The 26,865-nt window shown below is 39.8% G+C and overlaps 1 protein-coding gene across 2 annotated transcripts; it reads left to right on the top strand.

Annotated features, from left to right (window-relative positions):
* Window positions 1-12,494: 12,494 nt before the first annotated feature.
* On the top strand, window positions 12,495-20,899 carry OLFML1 (olfactomedin like 1). 2 transcript variants are annotated; one of them, XM_049820509.1, is made up of 3 exons: window positions 12,495-12,918; window positions 15,160-15,258; window positions 18,440-20,899. In XM_049820509.1, exons 2-3 carry the CDS (start codon window positions 15,246-15,248, stop codon window positions 19,216-19,218), a joined length of 792 nt encoding a protein of 263 aa, XP_049676466.1. In that variant the 5' UTR covers window positions 12,495-12,918; window positions 15,160-15,245; the 3' UTR covers window positions 19,219-20,899. The 2 variants fall into 2 exon arrangements, with proteins under 2 accessions (XP_049676466.1, XP_049676467.1); XM_049820510.1 differs by having other exon boundaries at window positions 14,970-15,258.
* Window positions 20,900-26,865: the final 5,966 nt, after the last annotated feature.

Genomic DNA, 26,865 nt, shown 5'->3' with positions numbered 1-26,865 from the left:
TGATGTTCGAGATTACAACAAACTATTTGTTTGAAAATTGTCAACTGGCAGACATTCCTGACATTAAGACAGATGCTCCAGAAGTACATTCTGCTCTGCATTTTCTGACAGTGTAAAAACTACGTTAACTTATAAATAAAAGATTTAACCATGCTTGCAATTGCAAAATCTATGACTGCTCCTGCAAGTGTGTGTGGTCCAGTGGAATTCAACTCCCTGAACCAATCTTTTACAAACACACAATAAACTTCCTTCAGGCAAGAGAGCTGGTTTTTTATTTATGAGTACATAGTTAATATTACAAGCAGCTATGAAAGGGAAGGAAAAGGAAATCAGAACAAGTGAAACATCAGGACATTCCAAAATAGGTAAGCATAAATTTCAAAAAGAGGCTTTTAAAATTCAATTGAATAATCAATCTGTATTGGGTACTATTCAGAAAAATAAAATTTGCTGCTTTTGGATAAAAAAAAGATACTTTTACAATGTCAATACATTGGCATAATGATATAGTTCATAATCATCAACACTCTTTACCATACCATTTCTAGCTGCGTCATTCTCATGAACATGTTATGTGAATACAAAAGTAAGTGAATGTTGGAAACCTCGGCAAGTTTGCACAAGTTCCTTAACTTGGTTCTCAAGTACTAAAGGGCTGGCGAAAGCTGCAGGAGGGGAGCACTGCAGACATCAAAGCCATCCTGGCTAAACTGCACCACCTAAAAAGGTTGAACTTAAGCCAAAATGAAAAAAAAAACCAAAACTGAAAAGAGCAGCAGATCCAGAGATAACTACCACTTATTTCAATGACATAAGCAGGAATGAAGTTGGAGGAGTACATTTCACCTCAATGGGACACTAGTCCTGAAAAAGTGCTGGGATAGAAGCCATGTAAGTAAAACCAAATTTAGTCACCATTTCTATAGACTTCTCGGGAATACTTTACCATCATAGGAATGTTTCCTAACTTTAGACAATTCCTTACTTAAAAATACAATTCTATGCAAGGATTGTTTACCCTAAGGATCTAAATCCAGCACAAACTATATGCACACCATTCTATATTAAACCACTTTGTGATGTTTTTTCCACATGCATGTGAACTGTTCAAACCAGAGATCAATCACTATGTACATATATTTATGATATAGAACTGTATTTTCTGAATAACTAATCACCAATTAACTCTTGTAATCTGCAATGCTATGCTTAAAACAGTAGAATTCCATTTTCATTTCATGCTTGACTGTAACCTTGACTATGAGGTTGCAGAACTTCCCCCCGCCCCCAATGCTACTCTAAGTAAATCCCATCTGATACTATCAAAAGAAGCATTACAGCAGCCAGCCATCACCCATATGTCACAATCTGGAAAAAAGGGTAGTTCACAGCTATTCTACAGTATCAAGGATACTGCTGTAGAGAAAAGAAGTATATCATACTAATCAGGTAGTTGTGGAAACTATGTTTCTCGTTGAGCATAAATTGGCAATTGCTACCCAAAGGATTCACCCTAGGTGTTTTGGAGTAAATTAAAATTCTTCTCTAAGAATTAGTCTGTGCAAAAGTCCTGCTGGGCAAACTGATTTTTCCATGTGCATTTTCCATTTTGCGTACATTCAGTTAGATTGTAGGGGATTTGAAATTTCTCATGGGAAGATGTTCATTGAAAAAAGGTAATTGGGATAGCACAGCTTGTGAAGCTTTTGAGCAGTAAGAATAAAGGCAAATGTTCTGTTTGTATCACTAGCATTGTAAAATCTTTGCATGGCTTTTAAAGTTTATTAGCCCAGTTGTAGACAGAAACACTAGGTAATTAGGTAGGTAAAAAAGACTCTCAAGTGTACAATTGCATTCCCAATAACTACTTTGGAAACAGGTCCTGTACTAGCACTCAGTGGTCTATGGCATCTTTCATCCAAAGTGAATTTCACCTATCATGTTTATGACTGAAATGCAGCAACTGTGAGAAACGTAACAACAGCTGCTTAATAATGCCAAGCAACCAGGTAAAGTTTAGAGGAGGAAACGAAAATGGGTTTCAACTCATTTCAGTCAATGGCAACTCCAAGAAGAAAGAAATTATTAAGGGGTCACTTTTACCAGACCATACAGCTAGAGCCACTCTCCGTGTTAAAAAGCATATAGTTGGATCTGGAATTACCACTAACTAGTCAACTAGTTTTATCCAAGAGCTCTCCCTTTTGATGTCATACCATCCCCTAACAGCTGTCATACCAGCTCAAAATGGTTTACAGGTGTGCATATCCCCATTTAAAATAATTGGCGTTATCCACATTCTTATTTAGTCTGGATTTCAGTCCAGGTTTGTACCCTAACTCACAGCACACCTTGGCAGCTATGCTTAGTGCACTGATAGCTTTGCAACAGTTTGCTCAGGAGACATCCAGCATGACAAACTCAGCAGAAGTTCAAGTTTCTATGCAGTGAACAGGTTTTAAGAGGCAGGGCGTTTAGTTCTTGCCCCTACATGCTATCACAAACTGTTCCTGTTTCCATTTCAAAGTCAAACAGGTTAGCTTAATTTGTGGATGGTTTCAGTCTCTTCGTACAATGGAGCAGAACAAAAGAGAAACAATGAAATCCATTACCAGTAGCAACTGAGAGGCCATGATGCTATCGTCCAGTGGCTGTTACCTCCCTCCTGAGACAAGTACCTGCCTGTCCTGAACTGAAACAGCTGCAGAAGGTCAGGATGATTGCTGGGCCAAAGCTTAGATCTCACAATTGGGTCACACATGCAGCATAAACAACCACCAACAACTTGATGTCCCTTGGCTGTGTATGCAAGAATTTGCTGTAATCCCGTTTAACTGCTGACAATCACTGGATCATATTCCTATTTTTCTACACTTGGCAGAATTATCTTGCATGCATTACAATATACAGAGGGCACAGGTTTGACCATCTGGCCATAGATGTCAAACTGAGACATTTTCCAGTGGCGGCATCTGGTTTCTCTACAAAAAGCAGTGTGTTTGCAGCTTTGGGCCTGTTATATGGTAGGGCTACAGATGTGTTATCTAAGCTGCCAGATCTTTTTGCATTGCTTTCTTTTGAATCATCTTTAACTCTCTAGTGTTTTCTTTATTTGTAAGACTATGTACAAGCATATTTGTTTGGTAAAGGTTTAATAAGGAGCTAAAGTTTACCCTATATATTTCTCTACATGTGCTATATCACATTCATCCACCTGATACTTGAGCCAAAACTATTATACAGAGATGGTTTTGGAAGTGCTTAGCCCTAGAAAGAAGAGCTCATTAGCTTCCAGCAGGTTTGTAAAGCACATCACCTTCTAGGTGGTCCCAGTTGTCCCCTGTCTGTATAATAGGTATAGATACTTCAGACATATGGAGGAAAGAAAACTGGGGTCAAACATGATTCAGTTGTTTTGAAAGGGAAGGCTATTTGCAAAACTGTCATTACATGAAAGAAAAAAAAGTAAAGAAGAAAGAAAAAGAATAACAAATTAGTGAGAAAAGCCAGATAAAGATGATGAATCCTGTTACACCCTGTGTGAAACATACACAAGCAGGAAATAATGTGGTCCTGCATGGAAGCAGGAAAAGGCAATCTGAGATCCTAATCTATACTTACCGGGTCACAGCACATCCTCAGCCATGTAACAACTTTGGCCCTTAGGAGCTAAGAGTAACACATGTAACAAATGGTAGTACACAAGGATATCATTCAAGACAGATTACAAAGCTGTCTATACTTTCTAATACCTGGCATATGTCAAACATGGACAAAAGTTATAGTATTTCCTTAAAAGGGAGTTCCAACAAAAGAAAATACAAAGCCCAGAATTAAAGATTGAAGTCTCTTTCTGTAAAGTCTCTGCAGAAACATCCCATAGGATTTTCATACATCCTATGCTATTTCATTCAGTGTGACATTAGTAAATGACAGATGTACTTAAGAGTTTGGAGAACCAGGAACTATCTTGTAACAAAGACCAGGAAGAAAGTCACGAAAAAGCAGCTAGTGGCCAAGTCTAATTTGTCACTTATAATTATACCATGTCAGGCAGTAACATCTTTTTAAATCACCCTTCAGGCAGACATACATAGATAATTTTGTCCAAGGATCTAAAAGAATATACATAAGCACCCATTCATGTATTAACACTAAGCCAGCCCATAGGAAGATACACAAATTCTCTGCCTAACTCTGCCATGGCAGCACAGCATGTGAGAATGATTACAGTGATTGCTTACCCCAGACTATTCTCAAAATTATCCCAACTGTGTTCATGGGCCCAGTACAGAGACTCTAAAATCTTTCTGCTAGAGGTAGAAGTGCACAGAGCAGACGGTGAGTTTGTGGTAGAGCATTTGGATGTGATACTCAAATATCATGTGCAGAAAAGGGAATATCTTGCTATTATACCAGTAGGCCTAAAAGATGCAGTAGTGTGCTAGCTCCCAAGTGTCAGCAATAAACATGTCCCATTGGAGGACTACACTGATTCAAGTACAGAAAAGTTATCCCTTATGTACAGATGCTGCTTGTCCTCTGTTGCAGAGAACCACAGCAGGAATGTTATGTTTGAACATATGGACGAGTTAGTCATGCCCTATCTACTCAGGGAAACAAACAGCCAGGCTGGATAGCTTGCAGGGCAGAACAGCTTTTTTTTTTTTTTTTTTTTTTTCTTTCCTACAACCCAATAAAAGGCCATGATGGTGGCACTGAATTTCTATTTTAATCAGTTAATAGAAACAGTTTCTGATTGTCTGGTCAACTGAGGGCTAGAGAGATGGAAAATTTTACCACACATGTATTACTGAATGGATTCAGTCCTTTTCGGCTTTCCTCTTAAGACAAGTGTTCTGCTTTTTTCCTAAGAAAAGACTCTATGGGTTTTATGACAAAACTGAATTGTCTTCAGCAGAAACTCACATTTCAAACTATACAAATTCAGTGTGCACCGAGCCCTGACAGGTCAAGGGAAACAGATCAAATCCACTTGATATAACACTGCAGAATGTTATATGCTGTGCACAGATATATGTGACCTTTTTCCTGGATGAAGATAATTAATTTTAGTGATACAACAAAGCTTGAAGAATGGATTCAGTATAAAAATGATAGCACTTCTAAACAACAGGCTGATTTCTTTAGAAGAATTAAAGAAATGGTTATCTATTATTCATGACAGCTTAACATGTTTATGTCCTTATCAATCAGCATAGTGCCTGTGTTTTATTATTCATCATGAACTGACACTAGGACCATCTCATCTGATACAGACTTTCAAATGTGATAGCTCTAACCCTAGAGAGAATATAAAGGCCACAAAATCCATTTCTTGCATGTGTCATGCTTCAAGTTCACTCTGTTAGTTTGGAAGATACTATTTCTAATCTGGAGACTTTTGTGAATGTTTTATTTTCTATTCATTTTCGGAGATTGGGTGCAGCATAACATGAAGCCTACATTAAATGAAAACATGGAAGTGTCTTGACATGATGGGGCTTTGAAAAATGTCAATTTCAAAAGTTGTACAGCTGACTGCTCTGCAGGTCCAACTGATACACCCTCTCCTGACGTGGACCTTGTCTGTTAGGAGATTTCTCTGAACTAATGCTCAGATTAATGTGCATCAAAAAACATTCTCTCCTATTATGTACTCATGTACTTATTAGCTCAGATCCCCCTGCTTTGCACGACAATTACTAACAGTTTATTTTACTTAGACTCTCTGGCATGCATCAGGGATAATTCTGAGATCATAAATAGGCTGGCAGAAATAAAAAATAAGAAATAAAAATTGAAGTGATTAAATTTATTTCCCATACCAGATTAGAGACAGAAATCTATACCTGTGAATCTCCATTTAAAGTCCGAATATGTCTCTTTGACTCAACTTCCGAATGCAATTCTTAGTTTTGAATTCACCCAGAGAAGTATGCTTGAAGAGTGTAAAAATTTAACCAACTTTTCCAGAAGTAGAAATCTCAAGACTCCCATGTAGAAATCTGAGAACATAGCAGGCCTCATTAATCTTACCTTGAGACCAGGATTCAGCTGATAGCAAGCAGATCTAAATAGCAAGAAAGATAATCACAGATATTTTCTTATTTAATAATATTCTGATCTTTCTTTTTAAATTTATAAAAAAATACCCCTTATTTTTAAGCATGACTCTTGAGTTTGGGCTTGGCCCTTCTTCCTTTATAGGACTCATTTTTATTGGTAATGTGAAAAAAACAGCACAACAAATTTCAACCATCCTCATCAACTTCTGCATGGCCCCTTCAGGGCCTTTTCTGTCCTAGTTCCCACATTTCATAGACATTTTCCTATCTTTCAGGGTTTGGGTAGATTTAATTAGACACTTGCTAGCACAACTCCATTCTACTCAGCTCAAGTTTCTGGTACCATAGCTATCACCATAATCTCTGAACATGTCATCAGCGATCACTTGGAAATTTAAGGTAGGGTTAGAGTTTTAGTTTTAAACAATATAACTGAAGAGTCCTGAGTTCACTGGTATAGTCTCAGAGCACATCACCCTGTTACAAACTCTCTTCGTATCTGCCAGTGAACTACAAAAGTATACATTATTCATCAGCATTAAACCTATTTTTTCCACCGGTTAGTGACATTTGGTCATCTCAAAGCGAAAGTTACTTAATAAGTTTTAACAGCTTTCCCAGGTGTATAGAGATACCTTCTCTCTTCTTTGCAACATGGAGGTACACAGGTTATGAATCCATCCCAGTGAAACAATATAGAAACTACCACTGAAATATGATGAAACGTTATAATGTCAGTGTCTAGTACCAAAAAAAATAAAATAAAATTAAACCAAAGTCAAACATATCATCATAGACATTTAAAATTTAAAAAATATCTTTTCAGGTTTTCACCCTGGTAAGCTTTAATATGATATTTAATAACCAGAAGTCATGCATCACACCTAAAATATCTGTTTCAAGAATAAATATAACCCCAAAACCACAATTGTCGTTGTCAACTGAACTGAGCTGTGCAATTGTCATAATAATTTCCTGTAAATACTCTGAATTTAAGACAATGCCATTTTGACTACTGTACTCCTGTGAACATGTTTAATGAACATGAACATCTAAGCAAAACAAATTTTAGTGAGAATATTCATGAGTGGATTTCACACTGTAAAACAAGCCAAAAGCAGTGAAAATTTTAATATTAGTTTATATTGAATTGTACAATTCGAAGTTTGTTTAGTTTCAGGGTTATACAAATTTAAGCTTCCAGGTACAGGGAATTGTCTTGGATCAACAGAACATGTAATTCTGAGTTTTACAACAAACAAACAGACCATTCAAAATAATTACACATGATTGATTTTTTACATCAGACTATTTCATGATCTGTGTCCAGATGAAGTTCTGTGGATTATTTCAGTACTTAAAGGGGGCTTATCAGAAAGATGGGGACAGACTTTTTAGTAGGGCCTGTAGCAATAGCACAAGGGGTAATGGTTTCAAACTAAAAGAGGGTAGACTCAGACTAGATATAATGAAGAATTTTTTTTATGAGGAGGGTGGGTAAAATACTGGAAGAGGTTTCCCAGAGAGGTGGTAGATGACCCATCCCTGGAAACAAGGTCAGGTTGGATGGGGCTCTGAGCAACCTGGTCTAGTTGAAGATGTCCCTGCTCATTGCAGGGGTGGTGGACTAGATGACCTTTAAACGTCCCTTCCAACACAAACCATTCTATGATTCTGTCATTTAACTAGCTCCATCTGTAAATCAGTAGAAGTTAAATGGGGATTCATTTTGCCTTTGTGATTTCAGTTTTAAAGCCAGTCCTCATGAGAGTATTAGTTTTTTCTGCAGGTACTGGACATCCCAAGCTTTCGCGATTCCAGGAAGCCCTGGCTTTCACCATTTTGGAAGACACAGACCGTTAACGTTTGTGAGCTTGCCACTGCAGTAGCAGATTGCTAAAGCCTACTAGAACCTGGCTTGCTAATAGCTTTCCATTCGTGTGTCTATCACTTTGGACAGTCTGAACCATACTTCCTTCTGTATGTTTTCTCTCATTCAGAGAGTTTGGAAATGGTGTGATTCAGTGAAGTTTGCTTTTCAATTCTAAGGACTTGAGAGCCGCCTAGTGGAGGCCCCGTCTGAATCCCAAAATTCAGCGAAGTCTCCTTTCTATCACAGTGTATTACATTACATTCCTTATTGGTATCACTCCCGACACTGTTCTTATAGCAGAACACCACATAAGGACTTCAGTTTGATTTCATATGTTTTTCTCTCTTACAGAAATGTGAATCACTCTCTAAGGTACAAAACTGAAAGTGGTTTAAAAAAAATAAGGCAGAATTGGAGTTGTGTTGATTTCCCACTCTGACAAAAATCTTTTCTAACCTCACAGATCTCAGAATTAGACCATCTCATCAGGTAGTGGCCAGTACTATCAAGGAACTTAATTCTGTAGACCCGAGTCTGAACAAAATTAGACAATAGACAAGAAGACAATGATACACTACATATTACTAATCTAAAACACCATTATGATTCATCAGAGCAAAAACCTACCAAATTAGGCAACCATAAACTAAACAAAATTGCAATTACAAACAAAATCCCATTATTTCAGATAGTTATCTCTTTTCCTCTTGTTTTGCCTGTAACACATTTGATCATGAGATGGAAAACCACAAGGCACACATCCACTGGTGTATCACTGATGTATCAGGCTGAGTAGCAGTTATTCTAATGCATGTGTGTATAAAGCCAGTAATGTGGAAAGCTGTAATTCAGACTATGTGTCTGATGTTTTCATCTATCTATATTGCTTTACATGTAGAGGTTACCTAAAGATGAAAACCATAATCAACCCTGTTTTAAGCCAGTCTGGACTTCAGGAGTAAAATCCAATATATATGTATATGTGTATTACATAGATCTAAGTGACAGGAGTGTGGGCTTCCCACCTTTTTCAGGATTGTAATAACATAGGGCATGTAATTAGGAGAGCATCCATTGCCCAGTAAAATCCAAGGAAGAATGGCGAGGAAGCTTGAGAGTCAGGGAAGTTTCCAAAGCTCAGAAAGAAAAATGTCAGGCTGGCTTTACAGAGCACACTGTGAGTCTACTAGAGTCACAGACATGGACAGACCCAGCAATGACACAGTGTGGTTTATGTGTTTATGGCAGTCGTGGGACAACAAACATACCTCATGATCCCTGTGAGGAACTAAGGCATGCCTACAAGATGCCACAGTGGGACTGGAGGCAAGTCAAGGAACTGAGGAAGACCTGGAACAGGAAGCCATGGCAGTGATGTGGAAGAGTTGGAGATCTGTGACAAATCAGAGATACTCATCTCAGGCAAGGCAAGGAAGTGCCTTGAACCATAATCTCGAAGTCTCTATGGCTGAGGTCCTATCTAATGATAGATAAGATTGCTCCACCATGAGTGTGATGGAGAAATGAGTTTCTGCGACGAAGTAAACTTAGAGTTTACACACATTCCCCTTGACTGTAACAGGGTTTGCAGGTACCATAGAGTGCCGTAAACTGCTGCAGAGCCTGACTTATTGTGGCACTGCTCTAGTTTTACCAACTGAAATGCCAGAAAGAAACTCACTTCAAAAAAAAAAACCAAACAACAACCACCAAAAACCACATAGCATGCAATGGTATAAGACTGAAATAATATCTTAAAGAAATGTAATTTTTTCCCCAAATCTAGTATCCGCTCTGAACTGATTTCAACATCCCTTTTAAAACACAGAAAACTCCACCTAGTATCTGAAATCAAACCACCAACATAGATGAGGAGCTGAAAATGCCTATTTTTCATTTGGAAACCTCAAACAGCTGTCAAAACAGAGACACCAAAAGGTAAAACGGTGGAATAAGTGCAGCAAAGAAGCAGCATTGACCAGAAAAGAATACCATCTTACCCAGAGAGAGAAGGACAGGAACAGTGAAAAGGCATATACACTTACATCAACATACTTGTTTTTCTTTTAGAGGTTTGACTGTTACATCAAGATAGTGACAGGAAACCTATTCTAGGAGTAGTTCACAAGAGAAAAAGTGTTCCTTGAGATGAGAACAATCTTTCTGCTCTGTTAGTGTGTAACATCCTGTGCGCTGATAACAATGTCTTCCCAGGTATGCCAAGTAATCCTGCTTTAAATCACTACCATAAATATATATATATATTCATTAAATATACAGTTAATATGTAGCTGGAGAAAAAAAAAAAACATTAAAAACGTGTATATATATAGGCAGAACAGAACTGGAAAATATATAACAACTAAAGAAAAAAAAACCCACAAAACAAAACAACAAAGCTCAGTTCTTAACCAGATGCTACAGCATGTCCTCCCTGAATACTGCATCTGACATGGACCATCATTGCCATTTACAATGAAATTATGGTTTAATAAGCATGGGAATGTCTCATTAAGAGAAATCCTTGGAACCTTCTGGTCTTTCAGCTGCTGGTAATTCTAAGAAATGATGGAGCAACATTACAAAATCCAGATTCTTACACAGCATGCTTAAGCTTTTACAGGATGTTTAGTAGTTCAAGATATTTTGCTTTGTAGATGATTTGTCCCTGTTTTAAGATGAAGGAAAGAAATTATATATCTACATCCTGACTTTTAAGTATGCTTTCTTGATAGTAAGCCTGTAATATTTTGCTTAGGGTATTTTACTTGCTTAGGTGGTTTGGATTCAAACAAATAAGGTTGCTCTGAAACTGAGAAATGGTATTGTTCATCTAGTGAAGTCTGAAGAATTGTCTGTAATTATCAAAAATGCAGACACAACCTGTAATATCCCTTCTAAGGAAAAGTTTTCAGTAAGGAGTTCTGCTATAACTGATGTTCTGACATACTCCAATAAAATTCTCCAAAGAGACTACTGCCTTATTTTAGATGTCAACCTAGACTACAGACTGCAATGAAAAAGACTATTAAAAGTCATAAAGTGAAGTTGCTGCTTCATGTTACCTTAAGATAGGACTTTCAGTCACAACTTAAGTCAAGCATGTTCCAAATGGCAGGCAAACCATGACAGATTTTTACATAGATATGATTTCTCCCTCCACTAAATGAAGAAATTAACCTATTGACTCCCATAGTCTTCGTCTCCTAATCATTACCTTTGACTACTGTAATAGACATACTAAACTCAGAGAACAACTCTGAAGGATTCCAGGTCTACCTAGGAGGTTAGAAAAGGGATTGTTTTTCTGTGTTCTTCCCCAGTGTTGAAGCTGATTATTTTGTGGGAAAGAAAACAGCACACTTTGTCAAGGATTTCCATACGACATAATCAAGGAAGACTATACACTTCCTAGGGTGTCTGTTCTCAGTGCATAATCCTTCAAGGATGCAAGCAGGCAAGCTTTCCATCTTCCCAGGCAGGAGTTCTGGAGTAAAGTGAAATGACACTGGAGTGGAGAATGAAGTGTTAGCCTCCCTGTGCATCACTGACTTTGCCTGTAAATAGGAAATGGCGAATTGTTTAGGCCTCTTAGGATAAAGCAATAGTAAAAGAAAAAATACTTATCTGTGCGTGTCTGTGAAATTTGTCTATAAAGCACATATAACTGTACCTCGCAACAATCAAGCAAATGGAGGTAAAAATCTGCCTGCTATGACACATTTTCGTGAATTCTGTCACAAGTCACATGCTTATGCACAAGGCAGAAAGAAAAGGAAAGCTGTGTAAATGTCAGGAAAAAAAGTAGAGGAAAAAATGGGGGGACGGGGGGAAGTGAAGAGGTGGAGAATTCTGAGAAAGAGAAATAGAGACATCCCATTTGGCTTCACATACAAAGGGAGCTTTCTAACATCCTAACACATGGTTTCCTAGTGAATACAATGTTAGCAAAGCCACGTATGTTTCCAGACAAGGCATTCAGTCATGGAAATTATGAAAAAGCATAAATAAAAATTGCCTCAAATGCAATAGGTTCATGTAAGTTACTTGTAATTAATTTTTAAGTCATCCTAAGTAGAATTATTTTTCTGAGACAAGAGACCTATCAAGGACTCCATTAAAGTGACACAGAACTGTGTTAAGGGTATTGATTTTAGCTGGAAAAGTACCGGCAAGAGAAGAGGAGAAGGGGAAGGAAAAAGATTTTTTTTTTTTAAATAATTTTATCTATGGTTTTCAGTCCTGCTGCAAAGAGGCTGAATAGTGCAAGTGAAAACAATTGCTTTAGATTCTTTTACAGTAACAGCTGTGGTTGTTGAAATAGCTACAGACATTATGCATCAGATCTTCCTGTGAAAGGATGACCAGTGCTCCACTGACTTTGAATCTATGCTGACTTTCACCAAGTACATACTGCACAGTGTTGGTCACACGGGAAAGCAGATGGGAGGAGAAAGGAGGGGAAATAAATTATTTTTATTTGTATTTAATAAAATTTGGCCTCCAGGCTTTATGTGACTCAGTACTGAACATCTGGGATTGATCATAGGATCACAAACTGGAAAGCAGTCATCTGGCTTCTACAAATAAACACATTCAGTTCCTCTTCCACAACTTTATTTTTTTAATGATAAACTGCAACAGCCATATGAAGTCTTTTTAATACTTGCAGCCACAGTATTTTTAACTTTTTAGTTATTTTTAGTATTACTTTTTCACATCATGGTATCAGACAACTGTTAAATTTAATTTAATCCTGGACTGGCAGTAGTGTTTGGGATTGCCCTCCACACGTGTACACACACACAATTAATTCACTACTACTTTGCTTCAAAATTTTATGAAACAATGGTAGTCTTGCAACTTCGATTTTTATTAGTTCCATTCCTCACAAGCGTCATGGGAGCAGCACAATATATGATGCAAGATGCAGCACTGATGAACTACATTGACCGGCGTTTCCTATCTTTAGAGGTATGTACTAGCTGTATCATTCTGTAATACTGCCTAACTGCAAAGAGGTTTGAAAATGTATGAATGTTCTTCTGTGTGTCTGAACACAGAACAGTTTTTATGATAAACAGTACCAGGAAGATAAATTTCCAGCTTTTTCAAATAAATAAGTAAAATTGTAGCTAAACCTTTAACTATAATGATTCCTAATTACCACATCATTATTTGTTGCAGGATATCATTTCATAATGTTATATATATATGTTATATATATACTTGCATTTTTTTACAGCATCAGTGGATTTAGCTAAATATGCAAACGTTTATAGTACTGTAACTGTCTGTCCTAGGGAACAGTATAACCATATCGTCACCAGTAGAAATGAAGACAAGTTTTAACAAGGAAATAGAAATTTATCAAGTATTTTTCCTATGTACAGATGAACCTACCAGAAAGAGTAGTTCAAGACACATTTGTGTAAACTAGCAGTGTATCTGCATTTTAACTAGGAGATGAAATACAGCTGGAAGACTGAAATAGGTGTTTGCTTTCAATTAATTATATAAAAGTACCAGTACCTGCTTCTTTTTCTGCAGTAAAAAACTACCAGTACTGCAAAATACCTTTTCAGTATTGGCATGCTGTAATCATACATAGTTTATCGTAAATCATTAACATGTCCTTGGCTCCTGACTTGTATTGGCAGACTTTTAGAGAAGCTTTAACTTGCCTGAGCTTGCATTCCCTTTTTGTACAAAGCTCTCACTGGTCTTAACTGCACAACACAGGAGGAACTGAAGGACTAGCCTGGTATTCTGTTCCCATTGTGTAGACTTAGATTTAAATTTTCTTAGCCAATGTAGGAATAACTTCACATGGTAATTTCCATTCCTTTGGCCCATTAAAAATGATGCAATTCTACCTGTGACATTTGGTGCAAGGCGCACCAAAGAAAGAACAGGAAAAAGGGTGAGGCACGTATTGAAGACAACACTTGAAAACATTTAAAATAAAGTTTTTGTAGAAAGTAATTCAACTGCTTCCTGGGGACTTACGGTCACGTATAAAGCGGGGTGGGGTGGGGTGGGGAGCACATATTAATGAGGCAGGGCATACACAAAAACCCCACCTCACAAAACAAACAGACCACCACCACCACCAAGTTTACACAGAACACATGCATACTGAACTAATCATTCAGTAAACTCGGACATCTCCTAGCCAAACACCACCTTAAAACAAAACAACTGAAATCTGTGCATAAAGCACCAAATCAGAACACCCAGTCTAGCCGTTAGATCTACAATTGTGTGTTTGGTCTTAAGTACTGGCTCAATTTCCTCATCTTCCCAAAGTGGCAGTTGGGCTTCTATTTTCAGGCCACTTACGATCTTTACACAAGCAGCTGTGTTACAACAGAGAAGCCACTTTCCTCACCTTTAAAAATGTTGATAATTTGGATCTAGGTATAAAGAAACAACTGGGTTTTTTTAAAAATACAGCCAACAATTTGACAAAAAAAACCCCAAACCGTCTCAAACATACAGATGTCAGTATTTCCATTTTCCATTTTAAATGGATGAAAAATAGCCACACTAGATACTGTCTTGGTCAGAAGAGGTGTATTTATGTGAAACATTCACATTTGTAGATTTCCTGCAGAAAACTTTTTGAGACTACTTCACCAGTGGTCCTTCAGGAGGAGTTCTGAAAAGTTTCTGGAAAGCAAGTAATGAGAGATCATGTGCCCTTAAGTATCTCTGGCTGTTTCCACCAGAACACTTTTCCCTCTTTAGGCAGCAAAACAAAGCAGCTGGTTGTCAGTAACCACACCAAGAATAAAAAAGTGTATTTTTGTCCAGAACTGTGAATGTTAGTGCCAGTCTAATATGTCCTCTGCACTTAGATACACAGCAACAGACGATCGGTTTGAAAGAGATGGGGGGCAGGGGGACTGGAAAGGAGAGAATAGCATAAATAGATAAGAGATAAAGTAATCATGAATGAGGTTGTAATCTATAGAGAATATACACGTATATCCATGTATTTTCTTCCTGTGTTCTAACTCAAGAAGAGGCTGGAAAAATGCAACCAAGACATACTGGATTACGTGGAAGAATTCCGAGACTTTTCAAAGATGGTACTGTCACGCCTGGCAGGACTGAACAATTATAAGGCTGAGGTTAAAAGTGAAGTAGAGAATTTGCTAACAAGAATTGAACGAGCACAAAGGGACATTGACTATTTTGGATCTGTCACAGATTCTAATACATGTATAGAAGTACATGAGGACCTGGTGAAACAGCAGCTATTTGAAGAAGCAGAAGAAAAAAAGAAACTTAAACTCATGCTTAATGCAAGTAAGAACAGTTTATTTTTCAGAACTGTGCTGTGAATGAGCCAGTCCCCTAGCGAATGCATGCATGCTGATATAGGGATAACAGATTTTCACAAGTTATGTAAATATCACAGATAATTGCATGGGGTTTTGGCTGTGTAAATACTAGACTTTAAAAAACAAACAAACAAACAAACAAAAACCTACAAAAAAGGTATGGGAGAGGGAGGAAAGAAAGTACAATTCAAACATTTATTTTGCAGATACTCTACTGCATATCAAATTGATTCTTTGGAAGCTGCTTTTTATTATAAAGTAATCTCAAAAGCCTCTGGAAGTATGCTCTTGCAAAGTCCCAGAAAAAATGCCAGTGACTTCTGAGTATTGCAGCTATACCAAGGAATTAATGGTGGTCTTTGCTTTTCGGAGTGGGCAGGGGTCAAAAGCTCAAATCAAAAGTGAACTCACGAGTTAATAAAAAGACTTAATTCACTTCTACAATTTGCATCTGTTTTACTGTCCTCATCTGTTATTCTTTCTTTCTCTCCCTTTCCCCTCCATGTACTTTATCAAGAGAGCACATTGGCTTAGCTGCAAGCAAAGCTCAGTTCCGATTTGAAAATTAAGTGTTACGGTACCTAGTATGAAGAATATAAACACAATCTATACTTTTTTAAAATATAAATTGAGTTTTATAATTTTAAGTATCTTTACCTTAAGAAAGTTGAGTTATAGATGTAAATTACATATTGTAGACATATTTGAAGTAGACTGTTTCATTTTCATTCAAAAGTAGTAAGAAATGAAAAATAAACAATAAACAATAATATAAACTACCATTTTTTAAAAAGCCAGGTAAAAGATCTTTAGCATCATCAATTATACAACTTCAACAGAATTAGACTGATTTAATTTTACAAGTAAGTTTACAATTTGTTCCTTGAACTTTTCCAGCAAAAGAGTATTAAGGCAGATGATAACAGAAGAAATCACCTATTCTGCTTCTAAGCTCTAATCCTACACCACAACTGAGTGCTCTGAATATCAAGCTTTTCTTTTTCCATATATGGATTTTTTGAACATTAGGCATTTTTTTGAAAGGCAGAAAAATTTGGGGATTTTTAAACTGACTGTGTTAAGGACACTTTGGAAATTATATCTTTCTGAGAGTTTCACAGGGGAAAAATTACTTTCTATTTTCCCTTGTTGGAAATTATTACTTTTAATTTTATTGAAGCAGTTCACAGCTACTCTGCTTTTGTCAATGAGTCAGATGCTTGTCCCATTGAAGTTGATGGCAAAACTAGTACCTGTGTAGATTTTACAGCACTTAGGAAAAGCAGCAAGACCCTCAACTCTAGCAAATAGCACCTCTGCTTCTATGCTATCATATATTAACAAGAAGTTACAATTATTTTTGCTGAGTCACTCCAAAGCTCTAGCAAAAAAATGTCTTTTTAAGTCCAACTTTGTTACTGGTTTTGGTTCAGGTTCACAGAGACTTGAAAATAACAATCAAGTAGAATCACTGTTTTTACATGCAGCAGTTGATATCTCATCCTGCTTTGGTTGGGAAAGGGGAAATTATCTTCTGCACATTTGGGTGTATGATAGGAAACAGTGGGTTTTGAAGGTATCATTGTGGAGAATGTGGAAAAATTTTGGTAAACTTTTTGCTCACTGTGAATGTCTCAGTTCCTCAGTCTTCCTCCAAGCTGCTATGAAAGCCAAGGAGAGTTTAAAAACTTCACTCAAGAAGAAAGACACTATACATAGATTTCAGATAGTGATCTGGTTATTTCTCCTGCAGAGGAAGATGTTGCTAAGGCTGGCTAGGTATTTTGATTCAATAGTTTTAATTTTTTAGAATCTCTTTAATTAATAAATGTTAGTTTTGGGAAAGCTATTGTGGCTTGCTCAAAAAAGGTGCATTCAGAGTGAGGACTTCCAAGAAAAAAAATACATGCTGTAGCAGCAATCTCCAAATGCTTTGGTTAGCGGGTATCAGTACACACAAGTGACATAAAGGTTGCCTTCTACAGGCAACTGGAATCTTGCCACTGACTTCATTAGGTTCATATCAGGCCAAATAGGGAGGCTGGTTTTGCTTTCTCCATTTCATCTACTGCCAGAGCTTCCTGCCTTAGGGCTTTGTTTGTTCTGTTTACTAAAATGGCTGCACTTCACTAAAGGCAATTGTTTAAACTTCAAATAGTGTCTCTTGTAATTTATGAGTGCCTTTGGTAAACAAGGTTGTTAATATGCTTTGCAGTAGAGTTTTTCCTGGAAATGATGGTACTTGATAAAGATCTTAGCGTCTAAATGCCGAAGCCTTCACAATCTTGGTGCTTTGTGGTCTTAAAACATCTGTGCAAAGCACATACAAAATATAATGAAGTCAAAACTATGACTCGCTCTCTGCTGGTGCCAATTTTATCCCTATAGTGAGGTAAACAACTATGTAATTCCACCAGCCATGCTTCTAGCATAAGAATTGATAACACAGACATCATACCAGTTCATTTAAAGACCACCTTATTATATTACCATTCCTGATTTTGTGATATATATATTTGTTCTAGTTGCTTTGTGCTGCAGGTGTTGGGAAGGGGAATGGGAAAATAACCCAATGTTTTGGCTTTCAGTTATGATGATCTATTTTTATTTGTCTTTATATTATAAATGCAGAAAAAAAGAGGCTAACAGAGGATAAGAGAATTCCTGAAACAAAATTACTATACACACGGTGTATCAGGAAAATAGATTTTAATTTGTATGCCTTCAATAAGAAATAAATTTGATTCTTTGACTGTGTTGATCTAGAACAGAAGTCACTTCTCTGAAGTAAAAATAACAGCCCTGTAAAAGAACTGAAAAGAATAACCATAGAATCACTAACTGTGCTCTTGGTCTCCTCTCAGGTACACAAATAGAATCCCTTTTGGATAACACTGGTCTAATAGAGCAGAAAACAACACACTATGTGTAGCTGAAGATATGCAGTTTTCTTAGCAGGAGACACTGATGTATCATATATAATTAGCTTCAACACTACTTACAGCAGTCACGCTGCTGACACCTTTACTGATATATTGACCCTGGCCTTATGGCTGCATTAAAAGGAATCTAAGTTATTCAAAGAAAGGAAACTAGAAAATTCACAGATATTCTAATATTTTTTTTCTTTGGGTGTTTCTTTGCAGGTTGTGACCACATGCTTGCAGGTATTAAGTCCCTAAAGATAGTTAAGAAGACTGGAGATAAGCATGGCTCTTGGATGAAAGATCCTGGAAAAAAGCACACAAAGATTTATTTATTAAATGGTTCTGTAAATAATGTTATTTTGGAATTTGCAAATATCATGACATTCATGGAAAGCAATCATACACTAAAAGCTCGCAGAGTCACCTTGCCATTTCCCTGGGAAGGAACTGGTCACGTCATATATCAGGGTTTCCTCTTCTATCACAGATATGGCTCCTTAAATGAGATAATTAAATTCAATATCCAGAAAAGAAATACAGCTGACCAAATGCTACTGCCAGGGGCTGGAAGGATTCCTGCCTATCAGCTTTCTCCATCTACAAAAATAGATCTTGCCATTGATGAGCAAGGGCTCTGGGCAATCCATGCAGAACCAGACACTGGAGGAAACATTGTAATTACTAAAATCAACCACATAACCATGGCAGTAGAGCACACTTGGGACACATCATGCAATAGCAAGGATGCTGAAGCAGCTTTCATGGCATGCAACACACTCTATGTTGTCTACAACTTTCCCAGTGGAGGCACCTCTCGCATACAATGTGTTTATGACGTTTTGGATGCTGTAAATACTTATGAAATCCCAGTATTGCACTTTCCAAAACGTCAGGGTAGCCATTCCACTATACATTACAATCCTAAAGAAAAGCAACTCTTTGCTTGGGGTGATGGATCCCAGATCATTTACAAGCTTCACACAAAGCAAAAAGTTTAGACTCTTTAGCAGCTTTTCAGCTACACTTAAAAGCTAGCAGTCCCATGTCAACATGGTCATTAAAGTGTATTAAAATTTCATTATTCCCATCTGTTACAACTTTTATCTATTTTACATAAATTCAGGCTTGCATACCCCAGTGATCTTAAACTAATGTCCAATTAAGAATATGTAAAGACTCCATTATTATGAATTACATGATGACTAAATACCACACATATACAACACACACACATGCACAAACTAGTCTTAAAGACTAAGGTTAATTAAAAAAAAATAATAATCAATCTCTGACTTTCTCTTCCTATCAAAATTATATATTCTGCTTCAGTGCCATAGAAATCAAATCAGAAGTCCTTCCCATCCAATACACATTATCTGACAGCCTTCACTACTCTGAAGCTCACTGTAGGAAGCCTTCTTGTAAGCACTATAAAATCACATGCTTCCAGAGAAATTATCTATGAAGTTTTAACAGCAGAGGTTTATTATAGCACAAAGCATAAGAGTATACATCTTCACAAACATGGTTTATTTTTAACATATAGTTCTTGTACATTACATCAAGGCTATTCCTAATCATTGAACTTCTAGACTATTTTCATGAAATATCCAGATTTTTATTACCCATATAGCTGTATAGTCCACTTTTGATCCTGCTGATACATTAGCTGCAGCTAAATATTCATTTTTATCAGCTTGAATTTGCCACCTTTCAATGTTTTTCAGCGTATCACTGCTTGTGTGTCAGAAGGAATGTTCCTAGATGATCTGTTCTGTATCATACACTATTTTTAAATGTTTTACATATCACTCTGTTTCCTTTTTTATTAGTCCTCTTTCAGAATCTAGTTGTGAGGCATTTTCTCAATACTTCAAATCACTTTCATTGCTCATAGTGGAATCTTTCTCATCCTATCCTCTGACTCCAGCAAAATACCTTTACAGAAAAGGTGGCCCTGATGAGCACAATAGCGCAAGTGAGGGAACGCCACTGGTCAGTCCTGGTTTTGTGAGTTACAGAAAAACTCCAGGTAAATACAAACACATTTTTGTTTCAAAAATAATATTTAAAAACAAACAAACAAACAAACAAACCAACCAACCAAAAAACAAAAACACTACACTTTTACTTGTGAAATACAGGTACTGGCTGTAGGTTTTGGATTTTAACAACAGCTGCATTTTTGTTTAATAACAACAACAAAAAAAAACAAAACAAAACAGAAATGGTCCTTGAAAAGCAATCCACAGCTGTTTCTACAGAAAGCCCATTTTGTTCTTTACTCCAAAAGAGCTATTGTTCTGTTTAAAAATAGCTTCAACAGAACAGCCAAATATCAGGTAATGATTTTGAAAACAAGTTCCAGAATACAACTAAGAGTGTATGGACTGATGACTTGCAACAGTGCTGCTCGGCTTTTAGCAAAAGAAACTGTATTGTTCTAAGCAGCCTTAATGACTATAGCATTGCTTCTGTGTTACAGAAGCCATAGGAAGCACAGTTAAACACATCCTCACACTGAAAGTAAGGTGGGCTGGCACTGATTTCCTGTGTGACTATGGGTCAAAGGCAGAGTCAACTATTTGGCCTTTTATTCTCATCTGTAAAATTACAAACACAGAAATACAAAATGGTATCAGCCACCTTTGGAACGCTTTGAGATCTTTTACTGCAAAAGGATGTGTAATCTTTACTTAACAAATAAAGGCTTTTGATGTAAATATGGATTGAGTCTGCTCTTTAGAAAAGGCATTCTTGGAATGTGCTACGCCCACACTATTACACAACAGAGAAAGGCTATGTTATTATTCTGTATAGAGATTTCAATGAGCAATCCTCAAAGGTTCAGGCAGGGTCCTCTCTGAACCTTGCTACCCTGGAAGTCCAAGCTTAATTATCATAGAATCATAGAATGGGTTGGGTCGGAAGGGACCTTAAAGACCATCTCATTCCAACCCCCCTGCCATGGGCAGGGACACCTTCCACTAGACCAGCTTGCTCAAAGCCCCATCCAACCTGGCCTTGGAACACGTCCAGGGATGGGGCATCCACAGCCTCTCTGGGCAACCTGTTCCAGTGCCTCACCACCCTCACAGTCAAGAATTTCTTCCTTACATGTAATCTAAATCTACCCTCTTTCAGTTTAAAGCCATTACCCCTTGTCCTATCACTAGATGCCCTTGTAAAAAGTCCCTCTCCAGCTTTCTTGTAGGCCCCCTTAACGTACTGGAATGAGTGAAAGGTACTGCCTAGTTTTGATAAAAGAATAAAGCTCTGTATGGATGAGCTTCACTAGATTATTTCATATTGTACAAAATGCAAAAGAAATGAAACCAAGAAAATAGAATAACAAAGTTTTCACAAATCTCAAAATTGAGGTTCGGTTACAAGGAGGGGCAAATTTTCAATCCTTCTAGTTTCAAAAACGTATATGAACAATCAAAGAATTTGAAGAGCTGGAATTCCCAGATGTTAATCCTGATACTGATTTGTTGGCAAAACATTTATGTACAATCATAAGAGAACAAGGACAGAAGGAGGCATCATTGAATTAGCCTGTCTCAACTATTCTTTAAAGTCTTTCATGATAGGGACTCCACAACTTTCCCAGGGAATTTACTCCATCAATTCACACGCCAGCTGCTATAACATTTTTCCTAAAGCTCAACTTCAGTTTTCCTCACTGCAATGCAACCCTGTTGATTTTTGTCCTGTCCAGCATAAGAATGTAAGAGTAGCCTTATTTAATCAACCAGAGAGTTATCCAACCCAATAGCCAATCTCAAAGAGGTATCAAGAAAGAATACATATGGAAGAGCATAAGAACAGTATAAACATATACCTCTCCTTTTAGTGATTCATGCCAGAAGCACTGCCTTTGTGCTCAGTATCACTGAAATCTTTTTTTTTTCCATGAACTTCATTGAATCATAGAATGGTTTGGGTTGGAAGAGACCTTTAAAGGTCACCTATCCAACCCCCCTGCAATAAGCAGGGACATCTTCAACTAGATCAGGTTGCTCAGAGCCCCACCCAACCCGACCTTGAATGTTTCCAGGGATGGAACAAACCTCTCTGGGCAACCTGTTCCAGTGTCTTACGTCCCTCATCATAAAAAATTTCTTCCTTGTATCCAGTCCGAATCTACCCTCTTTTAGTTTAAAACCATTAACCCTTGTCCTATTTCTACAGGCCCTACTAAAAAGTCTGTCCCCATCTTTCTTATAAGCCCCCTTTAAGTATCGAAAGGCCACGATAAGGTCTCCCCAGAGCCTTCTCTTCTCCAGGCTGAACAACCCCAACCCTATCAGCCTGCACTCACAGGAAAGGTGTTCCAGCCCTCTGCTCATTTTTGTGGCCCTGCTCTGTACCTGCTCCAACAGGTCCATGTCTTTCCTGTACCGAGGACTCCAGAGCTGGACACAGTACTGCAGGTGGGGTCTCATCGGAACAGAGTAGAGGGGCAGAATCCCCCCCTTCAACCCATTGGCCACGCTTCTTGTGATCCAACCCAGGATACTGCTGGCTTTCTGGGCTGTGAGCGCCCATTGCCACCTCATGTCCAGTTTTTCACCCACCGGTACCCTTAAATCCTTCTCCACTGGGCTGCTCTCAATCCCTTCATCCCCCAACCTGTATTGATACCAAGGGTTGCCCTGACCCAGGTGCAGGACCTTGCACTTGCTCTTGTTGAACCTCACAAGGCTCACATGGGTCCACATGGGCCCACTTCTCCAGCTTGTCCAGGTCCCTCTGAATAGCATCCTGTCTCTCAGGTGTGTCAGCTGCACCACTCAGCTTGGACTCCTCTGCAGACTTGCTGAGGGTGCACTCGATCCCACTGTCTATGTCACTGACAAAGGTATTAAACAGTACTTGTCCCAGTACAGACCCCTGAGGGAACACTACTCACCACTGGTCTCCATCCAGAAACTGAGCTGTTGACCACTGCTCTCAATGCAACCATCCAGCCAATTCCTTATCCACCAAACAGTCCATCCATCAAATCCGTATCTCTCCAATTGAGAGAGAAGGATCTTGAGGGGGACCATGTCAAAGGCCTTACAGAAGTCCAGATAGATGACATCTGTAGCTCCTTCCTTGTCCACTGATGCAGTCACTCCATCATAGAAGGCCACTAGGTTGGTCAGGCAAGACTTGCCCTTGGTGAAGCCATGCTGGCTCTCTCAATTCCCCTCCCTGTCCTCCAAGTGCCATAGCTTCTAGGAAGATCTGTTCCATGATCTTCCCAGGCACAGAGAGGAGGCTGGCAGCTATCTTTCAACAGATCAGGTTTCCCAAAGCCCTGGCCAACCTGGCCTGGAACACTGCCAGGGATGGGGCATCCACACCTTCTCTGGGCAACGTGCTCCAGTGTCTCCCCACCCCCAGCCTGCCTTTGTGTGCCGTGTGCCCCAGCCCCTCACCATCTCGAAGGCCCTGGGCTGGGCCCACACCCCACGCATCAGTGTCTTTGCTGGTCTGAGGAGACCAGGCCAGGAGGGGACAGAGGAATCCAGATGCAGTCACCAAAGTACCACACGAGAGGAGGAAAGCATTTTTACTGTTATTTTCTAAGTTTATTGTTTCGGGTTTGTTTGTTTAAAATTGTTTACTGCCCAACCTTGAAAGGAGCTCCTGTTGAAGCACCTAGAAGGGACCTTCATGCTGAAGGCCAGCACTTCTTCCTGGCAGGGCTGCAGTCTTCTGCTTCTCCAAAGGAACGGTTGTCCAACTCCTTTGCTTGATCTGTTGCTATTCTTTGTGCACCGCCGCAGAGGGTCTGGCTTCATCTTCAACCACCCATCAGGCAACGTCTTCATCTTCAGACTGAAGAAACCCCACCTCCGGGCCGCAGGGATCTCGGTGGCCCTCTGAGGGACAACTCCTGCCGCTCTGGCACAGCAGCCTGGTGGAAGCCAGGTGATCTCATCCCCTTTTTGGTGGGGCTCAGAGCAGAGGAGATGGATGGCAGCCCTTCAGGAGGGGCAGGGGTGAGGGGCGGAGGGGGAAAGAAGGGCTCACCCCACCCATGGCACTCAACAAAGTAATTGTTGGTGCTGGGAGATGGAATGGGTGAGCCCACTGGATGGCCACGCGTGGAGGCTGGGCCTCCCGGCTAACGGCGGTGGCTGGGCCGATGGTAGGGCGCTGGCCGGGTGTTCCTGCGCCGCCGCTGCCACGGCGTCATGGAGGGGAGCCCTGGCACGGTGTAGTGGTGCCAGGGGAGCCATGCTGGAGGTGGATCCACTTCCATCGGTTCTTCTTGGTCTTCCGGTGGATCCACCTCCATGGGCTCCACACCATCAGCCACATGAGCAACGGCCACCGCTACCATGCGGCTGATGGTGTCCCCCCTCCCACGCTTCCTCCTCTTCCTCCACCCCTCCTGCAGCCACCTCTCCACCTTCCTGCGCAGATGAGGGCAGCCACTCGCCTCGCTGCTGTGGGTCCTCTTTCTTCCGCTCATGATCGGAATCTGAGTGCCTCGGAGCTCAGCGAACTGTGGGCCAGCTGCCGGAATCCCCGTATTTATAGGGTCCAGAACAATGGGCAGTGAGGTACCTCCTGACATCAGGAGGCCACTGTGGTGTCAACATGTGGCCAAATAGGGCTGTTCTGGGAGCTGGGGGGCCTGTGGCCTGAAAGGTGGCCTCAAGTGGGAGGAGGAGGAGGGTCACGGGGCTGAGGGACCCCTTCCTGGGGATCGCTCCCCTGTGCCCTTCTGCTCCCCCTTGGGCACAGGCACTGCCCTCCACCTCCCCTCATGTGCCTGGGCTCCAGCCCCCTCCTCATCCCGTGCCTGGGCTCCCCTAGGCAAGATGTTGGCAACAGTGTTCCAGGAGGGTCAGGGGTCTTCAGTGACCCCCCCCAACAACCCAGCTCCCTGCAAGTGGCGCAGGCCCCCATGCCTGACGGGGGGGGAAGCATCCAGGCATCCCGCCAGCGGGAAAGGGAGGCACAGCCAGCCTGTGCAAGGCCTCCCAGCACTCCATAAAGAACTGCTGGTTGCCAAGTGTTGCGTGGGCCCTTCTTCCCCATCTCCTGGCCTGCCCCTGGAGCGTGGGGAGGTGCTATCTCCTCTGCATGGAGCCCAAAGGAGAGAGGAGGAGACGGCCTGGAGTCCTTTGAGCCACTGGGCCAGCATTGTGAGAGGAGTCTGTTGGAGGCCACCGAGGGAGGTCCTTGGGGCCTGAAAGTGGTGGGGGTTCTTTTCAGTCTGAGGTTCACTCTTGCTCTGTTTTCTAGTTTTAAGAACAAATCTTCTCACTGTTTTTTTTTTTAACTAATCACCAGGGATAATTTTAGTGTTCTTGTCTAACACAAAGTATGGTCTGATTTCTGCACTCATCTGAGAGTTTTGCCAAGACATTTCACCATGGCTATGGCAAAGACAACAACTCATAACGCTTCAGTCTTGTTCATGCTCTTCCTGGAACACAGCATAGATTAGGCCACTGGTCCTGCAGCATGGAATAAGATGGGAAATGGGCTGTGGGTTGGTGTAGCATATGAATTTTGTGGACTGTAGTGACAACAGTTTCTTGGGCTTACAGCAGCAATGACAGAGTTGAGAAAGTCTGTTGTGACTATTTTCTGTTCTGCTGATCAGTTAACATTCAAGTAAGAGAAAGAAGGTATACTTTCTCCTCCAGCTTCCTGATAATCTCAAATATATATGGATTCGATTACTTTTCATTACTGGTAGCACACAAACTGACATTTCTGAGAAAGTTAGAAGAGACATTTCGTTAACTCTGGGATTACAAAGGGCAAAAATAAGGATGGTTTGTTCAGAATCTGAAAGGAAAGAATCACAAATATCTGAACTGAATAATCTTCTCCAGGATACCAGTCTCCAAAAAGCAAGGACAAAGCACTGTTGGCAAGGCAGTAGTAAGCCATGACAAGACTGCATGAAAGAGGGCATTGGCTTCCACTTCAGGTAGATGATATGATTGATTGTTACCATGGCAATGAAATCGGTGCAAGGAGATGAACACAGAGAAGTCTTCATCGGGAACAAAAAACCCACAAATGGCATTTATGACCTCTACCTTCACCATCTAGATAACATCCACTATTGTCCTTATTACTCAAGTTCTTTTGTGTTGCTCTTTCTCTGTGTGCCTATTTCATCTGAATCACTGACTTTTTGCTTTTCCAGTGCTGCATTTTCATTTTCAGACTCTACAGGCAGGTCCTCTTGGGTTGGCTCTTCTGCTTTACTGCAGCTCTCAGAGTGGAATCCAGCATTCTCCACTGTGACAGCAGGATCATCCTCCTAATGACAACAGCACTCCTCAATGCTTTGGCTGTGATAAAGGTCCCCCTCCCTTTCACTGATAGTAGTTACCTCATCCATTTTCTGCATTAAATCATGACCACCCCTTCCCATGGTGAGATCAGATAGGGTTTCATTGCACAGGTACTCCTCATCTTACATGCACCCCATTCTTTCTGCCAGCTCTTTTGCAGAGACTGGCTCAGGTCAGGATAATCTGCAAGAATTATGTCCTGTTTGTGCTTGAAGTAATCACAATTACCATAGACAGGAGGGTTTTCAGCCCTCTCTGATTTATTGACACCTGTATGATGAATTTAAGCTTTCTGACAATGGTGTGCTTTCTTCTTTGGATTTT

This window comes from Accipiter gentilis, chromosome 17 (genome assembly GCF_929443795.1).
Source record: "Accipiter gentilis chromosome 17, bAccGen1.1, whole genome shotgun sequence".
Classification (NCBI taxonomy): Eukaryota; Metazoa; Chordata; class Aves; order Accipitriformes; family Accipitridae; genus Astur; species Astur gentilis.
The sequence above is the reverse complement of the archived record's forward strand: the minus strand, read 5'-3'. Positions and strand labels throughout refer to the sequence as shown.

What these genes read in the sequence shown, in the direction of transcription:
- OLFML1 (XM_049820510.1), top strand. Translation starts at nt 12,793, where the DNA reads ATGGTAGTCTTGCAACTTCGATTTTTATTAGTTCCATTCCTCACAAGC. An exon ending in GGCGTTTCCTATCTTTAGAG is followed by an intron (nt 12,919 to 14,969) that starts GTATGTACTAGC and finishes TTCTAACTCAAG; the next exon opens with AAGAGGCTGGAAAAATGCAA. An exon ending in TAAACTCATGCTTAATGCAA is followed by an intron (nt 15,259 to 18,439) that starts GTAAGAACAGTT and finishes GTTTCTTTGCAG; the next exon opens with GTTGTGACCACATGCTTGCA.